General features: G+C 44.4%; 1 protein-coding gene across 9 annotated transcripts in view; it reads left to right on the top strand.

Annotated features, from left to right (window-relative positions):
• Positions 1-12,165, top strand: part of rxylt1 (ribitol xylosyltransferase 1) — a 44,082-nt gene that overhangs the window by 20,035 nt on the left and 11,882 nt on the right. For 7 of the 9 annotated variants that reach the window (XR_013498714.1, XR_013498713.1, XR_013498712.1 and 4 more), the window contains one exon: positions 3,954-4,124. Coding sequence is in view for 5 of the 9 variants with exons in the window: in XM_078219681.1 (XP_078075807.1) it covers positions 3,954-4,124 (171 nt within the window). In the remaining 4 variants the exon portion in view is untranslated. The remainder of the gene's footprint in view (positions 1-3,953; positions 4,125-12,165) is intronic. The other 2 variants (XM_078219682.1, XM_078219686.1) reach the window with 1 other exon arrangement.

Here is a 12,165-nt window from a genome sequence, read left to right as displayed (position 1 = left end):
CCTCTAATCCTGGATCAATCACCATTTCCTTCAGCTCAGTAACATCTGACAGCCACCCTCATCAACATTCAGTGGCAGCAATCTTCAGTTTCTTTCACCTACTCCTTTCACCCCATTCCTGCTCGGTGTCCACTCTCCCTGTAAAGCACTCGGAAGTTTTTATGAATGCTTTATATAAGCGTGTTATATCTATCCTGACTTTAACAACTACATGGAATCCAGTCCAAAGTTACTCTTCTTCCTGTGGAGACTTTAGAGAAATTTGACCAGGTGCAGAACATAGTCTAAAGCTGCTCGTTCCAAATATTCCCATGTTTGGGTGCTTAACTTGTGCAAAGCTACACAACTGTGTTTTATTTTCATTCATCTTAAAGTGGAGCTGCAGCTAAATAAACTTTCACACTTATTCTGGCATTCTCACAATTGTTGGTAAGATTTCAATGCATTATCTACAATATCACGCACATGAAACAATGTTCGCTGACATTTTGTAGCCCTTGCCATATCTCATAATGTTTTCAATTCCTGGCTGCCTAAGCAGCTGATGAATAAATAGAATACCATGAAGGGGAACGATGCATTGCTAATGTCCTTCACTCCTAATCACTGGTGCAGTATCCTATAGTTAACCTTGAAGTGATGGAATACCAGTAGCTGATGACTAAGGATTTGTTCGTTGCATCTTGCATCTGCAGAGGAGCTTTGGAGACATAGCGAATGATTAAATTTGCAGGAGGGCTTTCAGGCAGTCTTATCAGAATGCTGTGTGCTCCAAAATAGCCTGCAGGCTTCACTTCGATGTTGGTTGCAGTCCAAGTTGTAGTTCATCAGTCTTTAAAAACAAATGCCCAAACGATTGGTAGGTTGCGTTGAGTAAATCTAAATTGCTTTGCCTCTCATTTTTCTCTATTCTCGACGGAAGAGATCCCTTTTCCTGAAAGTTTACTGCTCTCTGTCACAGATGGCAGATAAGAAAGAGGTGGAACTTTAGCTTATCTTTCTAATGGTCTCCAAGGGCAGCATGGTGGCACAGTGGTTAGTACTGCTGCCTCACAGCGCCAGGGACCCGGGTTCGATCCCCGGCTTGGGTCGCTGTCTGTGTGGAGTTTGCACATTCTCCCCGTGTCTGTGTGGGTTTCCTCCGGGTGCTCCGGTTTCCTCCCACAGTCCAAAGATGTGCAGGTTAGGTGGATTGGCCATGCTAAATTGTCCCTTAGTGCCAGGGGGACTAGCTAGTGTAAAAGCATGGGGCTATGGGGATAGGGCCTGGGTGGGATTGTGGTCGGTGCAGACTCGATGGGCCAAAATGGCCTCCTTCTGCACTGTAGATTCTATTCTCTATTTTCTTAACATGTTACAGAGTATTTACATCCCAGAAAGAGGCCATTCAGCCCAATGTATTCATGCTGGTGATTATGCTCCACACAAGCCTCCTCCCATCCCTATTCATTTTATCCTATCAACATATCTTTTTATTGCTTACGCCCTCATAAACTTGCTTCCCTTCGAATATACCTATTCACCTCAACCAAGCCATGTGGTAGTTATACATTCCAACCGATTTCTGTTTTTTTTATACATTCATTCATAGGACATGGGCGTCACTGGCTGGTCAGTATTTATTGCCCATCCCTAGTTGCATGAGGGCAGTTGAGAGTCAACCACATTGCTGTGGCTCTGGAGTCACACGTAGGCCAGACCAGGTTAAGGACGGCAGATTTCCTTCTCTAAAGGACATTAGTGAACCAGCTGGGTTTTTCTGACAATGGTTTCATGGTCATCAACAGATTCTTAATTCCAGATATTTTTTATTGAATTCAAATTCCACCATCTGCCGTGGCGGGATTCGAACCTGGGTACCCAGAACATTAGCTGAGTTTCTGCATTAATAGTCTAACGATAAAGCCACAAGGCCATCCCCTTAGAGGTTTCTGCTGAATTGCCTATTTGATTTATTGTAAGCTGTTTTATAGCTCCTAGTTCTGGTCTTGTCTACAAATGGAAACATCTCCTCTGTGCCTATCCTGTCAAACTCTCTCATAATCTTATAGCCTCGCTATAAGATTACCTCCTCAACCTTCCTAGAGAAAAGAGTCCTAGCCTGAGAGTCATAACTACTCGATTCTGGTATCATTCAAGATATGATTAATTTGTCTTGCTGATGCTGTGCCAGAGTACTAGGGTTATGTGTACACCATCCAGAGTTGGAAGCCCCAAATGGAGGCTGCACACCAGGACAGACGCTGGAGAACAAGTTCCCCTCATTCGGACCCCTCGTGCACTTCCCGGAGTCTGACTCTTGTGACTTTGGCAAGGGTGTGGGAGCATTTTCCTGTCTTGCTTACCCTGTTGGAGAGTGACTTGTGAATTGTGAAGGATACCTCAAAGGGAGAGAAATGGATCCAAAGTGATCTAACTACCATCTTTAAAAATATAACTCAATAAGTTGGCATGTATTGCAAAAGATGCTGTGATTGTGCAATACTTTGGAACTCCAGCAAGGCTGTTGTCACAGTCTGAGGATTATGGATGGACCATTTAGGACGGAGATGAGACATTTCTTCACCCAAAGAGTGGTGAACCTGTGGAATTCATTACCACAGGAAGAGTTGATGCCAAAACATTGAATGTATTCAAGAGACGGCTGGATACAGAACTTGGGGCAAACGGGATCAAAGGTTTTGGGGAGAAAGCAGGATTAGGCTATTGAGTTGGACGATCAGCCATGATCGTGATGAATGGTGGAGCAGGCTCGAAGGGCCAAATGGCCTCCTCCTGCTCCTATCCATGTTTCTAATTCATGGACTGGTGTCCCGGACTCATTTTGTAATGAGTTTCTGATGGTCCCTGCCCTCAAAGTGAATCTGTGGAACTCTTTGCCGCACAAGGCTGTGGAGGCCGGGTCATTTAGTGTCTTTAAGACAGAGATAGAGAGGTTCTTGATTAATAAGGGGATCAGGGGTTATGGGGAAAAGACAGGAGAATGGGAATGAGAAAAAAAATCAGCCATGATTGAATGGCGGAGCAGACTCGATGGGCCGAGTGGCCTAATTCTGCTCCTATGTCTTATGGTCTAATATCTGGTTCCTCCAAGGGTCAGATGTAATGGGGAGATGTTAAGCTCCGGCAGCAACTCTCCCTCACATTCCCAGCACAAAGCCAAGGAACATTCACCGATGAATCCAAGCACTATTGATCAGTTATCGAGGGATTTTTTTTAAAAACTCAAAGTACTACAAGCAGCGCTCTCAGCTGGAGCACATCTGGCCGCCAGGCACCTCCTAACCTTCCATTTTCAATAGTGTCTGGATTTATTCTAGTAAATGTCCTTTGATAATAGTGCTGTTCTTTGGCTTTATGCTGGAAATGTGAGGGAGGATTGCTGACAGAGCTTAACATCTCCCCATTACATTTGGCCCTTGGAGGAACCAGATATTGAGGGCATTTTCCGTACGGGATCTGCCTCGGAACTCCACTGTAACTCCTGATTGCAGAGGAACCTCTGCTACTGTCTAATCACCAGTGATAAGCGGGTTAGGTTGATTGGCCAGGTTAAAAATTGCCCCTTAGAGTCCTGGGATGCGTAGGTTAGAGGGATTAGCGGGTAAATATGTGGGGGTAGGGCCTGGGTGGGATTGTGGTCGGTGCAGACTCGATGGGCCGAATGGCCTCCTTCTGCATTGTAGGGTTTCTATGATTCTATGATAACATGGATAAAATACCCTCATGGGGAAGGATAATGTGTGCTTGAATTTTAATTGTGATTGGAATTTGACCTTTAAAGGCACTGGATGTCCCAGCTCTCCATGACACTAGATAGCCAATTAAACACATTTCATCAATGTTACCACTCGACCTTTACAATAAGCAGGAACTTTGTGGATCCAAAGCTTTTTTTAAATCCCATCTGTTGGAAGGAAAGTCTAATAACTACACTGTAATTCTTATTTCAGCTACAGGAACTTCCCCGTGGTGGATCTCAACAACCTAATGTTGCATTCTTCAAGGCCGTACTTATGTAACTTCCTCGGAACTGTCTACAAAGGCTCCTCCAGGGAAATCTTGCTGGATGTGCTGAAAAGGGAGAGACTCAGTACAATGTGTCTTATCTCCGTTAGAGAACAGTAGGTCTTTTTCCTTGTACCCTGCTTTTAACTAGCAACTACATAGTCACCAATCTTGTCGTAACTATTTTTCCGATACATTCGGTTATATTGAGAAAATAGATCCTGTGTGCCAGCAGGATTTCTGGGAAGAAGCTGTGAGCCAGGGAATGTTAGCAACTCTGCTGATGGGTTTATGTCAAGCAATGGTTTACAGCGCAGAAACAGGCTCGGCAGGTCTATGCTAATTTTGATGTTCTGCACGTGCCCCTCCTCCCACCTTAGAACAAAGAACAATACAGCACAGGAACAGGCCCTTCGACCCTCCAAGCCCGCGCCGCTCCCTGGTCCAAACTAGACCATTCTTTTGTACCCCTCCATTCCCACTCCGTTCATGTGGCTATCTAGATAAGTCTTAAACGTTCCCAGTGTGTCCGCCTCCACCACCTTGCCCGGCAGTGCATTCCAGGCCCCCACCACCCTCTGCGTAAAATATGTCCTTCTGATATCCGTGTTAAACCTCTTCCCCCCCCCCCCCCCCCCCTCCCGCCCTCACCTTGAACCTATGATCCCTCATGAACGTCACCACCGACCTGGGAAAAAGCTTCCCACCGTTCACCCTATCTATGCCTTTCATAATTTTATACGCCTCGATTAGGTCACCCCTCATCCTCCGTCTTTCCAGTGAGAACAACCCCAGTTTACCCGATCTCTCCTCATAACTAAGCCCTTCCATACCAGGCAACATCCTGGTAAACCTCCTCTGTACTCTCTCTAAAGCCTCCACGTCCTTCTGGTAGTGCGGCGACCTTACTTCATGTAATCCTGTCCACATATCCCATTTCTTTCTCTCATCTCCAATGATGTGCGGGTTAGGTTGATTTTTTAAAAATTCATTTGTGGGACATGGGCGTCGCTGGCTGGCCAGCATTTATTGCCCATCCCTAGTTGCCCTTGGAGGGCAGTTGAGAGTCAACCACATTGCTGTGGCTCTGGAGTCACATGTAGACCAGACCGGGTAAGGTCGGCAGATTTCCTTCCCTAAAGGGCATTCGTGAACCAGATGGGTTTTTCCAACAATCGACAAATGGTTTCATGATCATCAGTAGATTCTTAATCCCAGATTTTTTTTATTGAATTCAAATTCCACTCTGCCATGGCGGGATTCGAACCCGGATCTCGAGAACATTAGCTGAGTTTTTGGATTAATAGTCTAGTGATAATACCATTAGGCCATTGCCTCCCCATGCCATGCTAAATTGTTCCTTAGTGCAGGGGGATTACTAGGGTAAATAGGTGGGATAGAGCCTGGGTGGGATTGTTGTCAGTGAGCTCTGACGGGCCGAATGGCCTCCTTCTGCATTGTAGGGACTCTCTATGATCCACTTAGCGAGTTTTCTCCTACATGTTATCCACCTCAAAGACATGGTAGCACATTCCCCATTCTCACTGCTAAGCAAAGAACTTTCTGGAATCCCTGTTGGATTTCATCAGTAACTATTTTACACTCATAGCCCCTAACTTGGGATTCTCCCTCTCTATGTCTAACCCTTTATCGAAGTGTTTTGGTCGAAGGATCCTTTGCAGATGGATTTTTAAAAATACTTTCATGGAATGGGGGTGTTTCATGTGGGATTTGTTGGCCCACCCCTAATACCCTTGAATTGAGTGGCTTGCTGGGTCATTTCAGAAGGCATTTAAGAGTCAACCACATTGCTGTGGGTCTGGAGTCACATGTAGGCCAGACCAGGTAAGGACGGCAGATTTCCTTCCCTAAAGAACATTAATGGCATGGGTTTTTACAATTGACAACAATTTTGTAGTCACCATCACTGAGACTAACTTTTAACTCTAAATTTTATGAATTGGATTTAAATTCCACCTGGTGCCACAGTGGCCCCAGAACATTAGTCTGGGCCTCTGGATTACTAGCCCAGTGACATTAACACTAATCCACAATCTCCCCCCCCCCCCCCCCCCCCCCCCCATCACCCCCTCCGATATGCAATCACAGAACCCTGCTTCTAAATGACAGCACTTTATTATAATCCTAATACAGAAGTGCATTATGTAAAGTGTTTTAATAATGCTTTTAAGAAACAAGGTAATTACTATAGTAGCAATTTGAGGACCATTTCCCTGATGTGGATAGTCATGAGACAGGCCAGACAAACCACAGATAAAAGATAAATGCAGCTCCAGTAACATTTTAAGTGCATGCCAACTGAATTAATTTAAATGTGATTAAAAATAATGCAGTACATACGCAATCAGTTCACAGATCATGTCCAATGCAAATCGGCCAAGTAAGTTTTAGCAGCAATCTTGCCCTATTTAAGTGTTCAACTGGCTCAAAGTTGGTGTTAGAATCCCTACAGTGCAGAAGGAGGCCATTTGGCCCATCGAGTCTGCATCGACCACAATCCCACCCAGGCCCTATTCCTGTAACCCCACATATTTACCCTGCTAATCCCCTGACACCAGGGTCAATTTGGCATGGCCAATCAACCTAACCCCGCACATCTTTGGACTGTGGGAGGAAACCGGAGCACCTGAAGGAAACCCACGCAGACATGGGGAGAATGTGCAAACTCCACACAGACAGTGACCCGAGGCCGGAATTGAACCTGTGAGGCAGCAGTGCTAACCATTGTGCCACCGTTAATTTAAAATAAAAATTCTCTGAGCATACAAGCTTCCCCTCCTCCAATTTTTTTATTGACTGACTGATTTGAATGTGCGATTCTCGGGAACATTTTAGAGACCTGTGCTATCCTAGCCAAATTTCTCTGTTACTTAATCATACAAGGAAATTACATGATTGCAAGCCCCTGCTGCCTCACCAGCAAGGGCAAAATATGCAAATCAATTGGACGAGTTGATTTGCGACAATAAGTTACAACAAATCAAATTGTTGAGAGAGAGTGATGTCCAGAAATTTATTACAGGAGCAGTTACTCGGCAGAATTAAGAATCAAATCAACAAGGGGTTTATCTAAACAGAAAATGCTGCAAATACTCAGGAGGTCAAACAGCACTATAATGACACTTGCTCACCGCATGAGTCCAAATAGAATGCACCCTAGTATCACAGCAGTAGCCAGCTTCCCACTCTACTCCTCTTCCTCCCAAAGTGGATGACTCAACGCTGAAAGCCATAGCAGCTGGGGTGTTCGTCATTGGAAATAAGTCTTCGGGGGTGGACATCTTGTCAGCTATTTTTGTATGCCTAACGCTAACTACGATTAACTTACACAAAACAGCCGGCTTGCCTTTTTTTTTCGTCCTCTTCTTTCCCCTCCCTCCCTTGTATTTTTCTCTCTTTTTCACCCTCCAGGGAGATTATTTCACCGAGTCCTCGGGAAGTCCCTACAAATCCCATAGAATCCCTACAGTGCAGAAGGAGGCCGTTCGGCCCATTGTGTCTGCACCATCCACAATCCCACCCAGGCCCTGTTCCTGTAACCCCACATACTTACCCTGCTAATCCCCTGACACTAGCATCAGTTTAGCATGGCCAATCAGCCTAACCTGCACATCTTTGGACTGTGGGAGGAAACCGGAGCAGCTCCAGCAACTCCACATCACTGTATTCGACTGGTTCCTGAGGCCAACCAGCAGCAGGGAGACTGATAGCCAACAAATAGTGTTAACATGAATAACAACGGAAAATGGCTGGATAAATGCAGCAGGCCTGGCAACATCATTTGAGAGGGAAACAGTTAATGTTTCGAGTCCGTATGTCTCTTTTTCAGAACATACTGAAAGCAGCTGGGGAGTTGGCAAGAACAATGCACATATATATATTTTTTAAACGTCTGACATCCGCGCATAAACTTTACAGCGCTAGGAGTCACTAGTTAACCAGAAGAAACCCTGACCAACTAGGTTCCTGAAATGAATTAAGTGACTATGGAACCAATCAACGATATCTCCCCACCCTATTGATGTAAATTTAACCAGAGGCGTTATAAAAATTCTAAAAATATACTATAATCCCCACAATAAACACACGCAAGTCCTCCGCATTTCCTGTCCTCAGGAGTACCTCCCTAAACAGTACGCCTTTATAGACGACCTGCTTCGATCATTCCCCAGGCCATGTTGCTTTGTGTTTGCCAGTTTTCTGCTCACCACTGGAGATGAGTCATACCTCCCGCTTCCAACAGTGCTTTCCCTACTCTCCTTTCCCCTTCTCACCCAGTCATGCCCAGCGCCACTCTGACTGACGGTCAGGTGAAGCAATACCATGGCGGCATCATGCTGATCTGACTGGAGTGAAGTGCTGCTGAGTGCTGGAGTGTGTGCTCCTGCTGTGAGATAAGGGAACGCGGTTTATTTCTCACCAACCAATTTCTCTTTTGGGAAAAGATATTTGAAGATCAAACGCTTTTTTATTAATAGCGCTCACTTCAAATACCTGTGGCTTTGTTAGGACTGAGGCTGGGAGAGAATGACAGAATTGTCAAATTGAGTTGGTGCAGATGATGGAAAGATTCCTTTTTTTAATTCATTCTTGGGATGTGGGCGTCGCTGGCTAGGCCAGCATTCATTGCCTGTCTCTAATTGCCCTTGAGCAGGCGGTGGTGAACTGCTGTCCTTGAACCGCTGCAGTCCCTGTGGGTGCAAAGAGAAACTATTTCCTCTGGTGTGGGAATCCAGAACAACAGGGCACAATTTTAAAATTAGAACCAGGCTATTTAGAAGCCAAATCCGCAAGTACTCCTTCCCACTGCCAGCCTGGGGATATTGGGTAAAGACTGCGTCTGAGCTGCAGGTCACCTTGCAAGTGCAAATCCTAAACTTAAAGCCTGTAGATGCTGGATCAGTTGAAGCTTTCGGGACCGAGATTGATAGATTTTTGACAGCATGGGTACCCAGGGATATTAGGAAAAGTCAGGTAAATGGTCTCGAAATGTAGATCAGCAACAGGCTCAATGATTTGGAAACTCCTGCCCTTTTATTCCTAAGTTCTGAAGCTGCTACCAGAATGGTGGTAAGCTTGTCTATTGTTATCATCTGAACTCCTCTGATGAGGATGGTGTAGATTGAAGGAGTGCCTGATAACACTGTATACTGATTAGGTTGCGAACTATTTGAATTTCTGTGTGTTTGTTATGCATTTTTAGTGGTGCAGGTATAGGATGGCACTGTCTAGGTCATTGCTTTCTTGTCCGTTCCCATCGGTCGAGTCGCTGTCACTTCTCCCACTTTATTTTTCCACAGCCCTGCGAACATCGCAGGTCAGTCAGAGGTGGCGCGAAGATAAAGGCAAAATGCTGCAGGTGCTGGAATCTGAAAGGCAAACGGAAAATGCTGGGAAATCTCAGCAGGTCTGACAGCATCTGTGTAGAGAGAATAGAGTAAGAAGTTTAACAACACCAGGTTAAAGTCCAACAGGTTTATTTGGTAGCAAAAGCGCCTGTGGCTTTTGCTACCAAATAAACCTGTTGGACTTTAACCTGGTGTTGTTAAACTTCTTACTGTGTTTACCCCAGTCCAACGCCGGCATCTCCACATCATGACTACCAGAGAGAATAGAGCCAACGTTTCGAGTCTGAATGACCCTTTGTCAGAGCTAATAGCGCTGCCTGAACCACAGTCATCATTGGACACTTGGGGAACAAAACATTTTTGCATATACATAGATACAAGGCAACCAAAATAAATCTTAGAAATCTTAGAAACCCTACAGCACAGAAAGAGGCCATTCGGCCCATCAAGTCTGCACCGACCACAATCCCACCCAGGCCCTACCCCCATATCCCTACATATTTTACCCACTAATCCCTCTAACCTACGCATCCCAGGACACTAAGGGCAATTTTAGCATGGCCAATCAACCTAACCTGCACATCTTTGGACGGTGGGAGGAAACCGGAGCACCCGGAGGAAACCCACGCAGACACGAGGAGAATGTGCAAACTCCACACAGACAGTGACCCAGGCCGGGAATCGAACCCAGGTCCCTGGAGCTGTGAAGCAGCAGTGCTAGCCACTGTGCCGCCAGAAAATAAAAGACAATATTGGTCTACTTAAAAGTTCCGAAAGCTGCAATTTGGGTACAAAGAAATGGCAAATAATGAATGGCGGAGGCAGGTTTGAAGGGCTGAATGGCCTACTCCTGCTTCTAGTTTCTATGTTTCTATCTATCTTTATTCAGGAAAAAGGGGAACATTTGCGCAAATTGCATATCAGGGTTTCAGCAAGGCAGAGCAGAAGTTAGCGTGCAATAATGCATACCATTAAAAGTTTAAATACTCTGTAAATAGACAACATGTACTCATGCCTTAAAGGTGATGGGGACTGAAATTAGTAAAAATTGTTTTTGTAAGTTTGCTAAATTCAGAAGAGATTTTAAAGGGCTAAAAAAAATGACTGGTGTAACCCGATCTTTATAAAAAGAGACAAGAAACCTTACCTGGTTTTTAAATTTTTTTTTAGTACAGAACATCTTTTAAATGATCTTGGAAGACATGTTATAGATGGTTTACCTGGATAGCAAAGCAGGCTCAATGGGCTGAATGGCCAACTCCTGTGTGCCTGTATGGAAAGGCAAGCCATGCTTAACTAACCTCACTGAAATTCAACCAACATTGGGTAGATTTTCTTGTTTGATAGCAGGATCAGCCCAAGCTCCACTCCCAAGACTTTGACCTCATGACCTAGGCAGAAAATTCAGTACCAGTACTGAGAGGGTGCTACTTTGTCAATGTGCTGTTCCTTGATCAAACATCAGGCCAAATATAAATACTATTCAAAGACCCCTCCCAGTATTCTGACCAACATTTATCCCTCAATCAATATCACCAAATAGATTAACTGGGCTTCTCCTTATGGATCTTTGCTGTGTGAAAACTGGCTGTTGGATCACCATCCCCAGCGTGAGACAGAATACAAAACTGTTGACTGTTTGCCATGTAGTAATGCAAATCAGAATAAAAACCCGAAGATAGCCTTCTCTGTAAATATTGTTATTATTGAATTCCTACTGAAAGTCTTCTCGCCCTACAACACCAGTCGAACCAGAGTAGCGGAGTTCTTTATAAAAAGAGACAAGAAACCTTACCTGGTTTTTAAATTTTTATTTAGTACAGAACATCTTTTAAATGATCTTGGAAGACATGTTATAGATGGTTTACCTGGATAGCAAAGCAGGCTGAATGGCCAACTCCTGTGTGCCTGTATGGAAAGGCAAGCCATGCTTAACTAACCTCACTGAAAATTCAGCCAACATTAGGTAGATTTTCTTGTTTGATAGCAGGATCAGCCCAAGCTCCACTCCCAAGACTTTGACCTCATGACCTAGGCAGAAAATCCAGTACAGTACTGAGAGAATGTGCCCTGGCCAACATTTATCCCTCAACCAACGCCTGAAACAGATAACCAGGCTATTTTATGTCACCCCTCTTTGCAAGACTCTGTGCAAATTGGCTGCTGCATTTCCTAAATTACAACAGTGACTGCACCTCAGAAATATGAAAAATGTTTTGGGGACATCCTGAAGTTATGAAAGATTCTTTATAAATGCAAGTCTTTTTTTCCTCTCTCTCCTTGTGGAGGGTCAATTGAAATTTTTAAGCCAGAGGTTGATTAAGAGTATCAAGGGGTGTGGAGCAAAGACAGGTATATGGAAATTAAGATACTGATTAGCCTTGATCTAATAGAATGGCAGAGCGGGCTTGAAGGCTGAATGTTCCAGTCCTGTTTCTATTTTCACTACAGATGCAATCAGAACAGAGTAACTTCTTTTGTGAATTGCCAACTTTTCATGTGTAAAGTAACAGTTTTATTATGGATAAATTCAGAAAGATCTTCAGAGATAAGCTCATGAAGTGTTTTGACTCTGTACCCTCACTTGCAAGGAAAACTAACCTCAACCAAATGTATTATATGGACCGTATTTTAAACTGAGAACAATTACTGACGAGTTGCAATTTTTATTTTAACATTGTACAGCGTTGTGCCTTTACCAGATATAATTTTGATGCAGCAATGCTTGTATTGGGTACGTGTGCTGCTGGCTTTATGGAGGCAAGTTGTTGACAGCAGTCTTTGACAC

The sequence above is a fragment of the Mustelus asterias genome, chromosome 9, assembly GCF_964213995.1.
Source record: "Mustelus asterias chromosome 9, sMusAst1.hap1.1, whole genome shotgun sequence".
Classification (NCBI taxonomy): Eukaryota; Metazoa; Chordata; class Chondrichthyes; order Carcharhiniformes; family Triakidae; genus Mustelus; species Mustelus asterias.
This window is presented reverse-complemented; position numbering and strand designations above follow the sequence as displayed.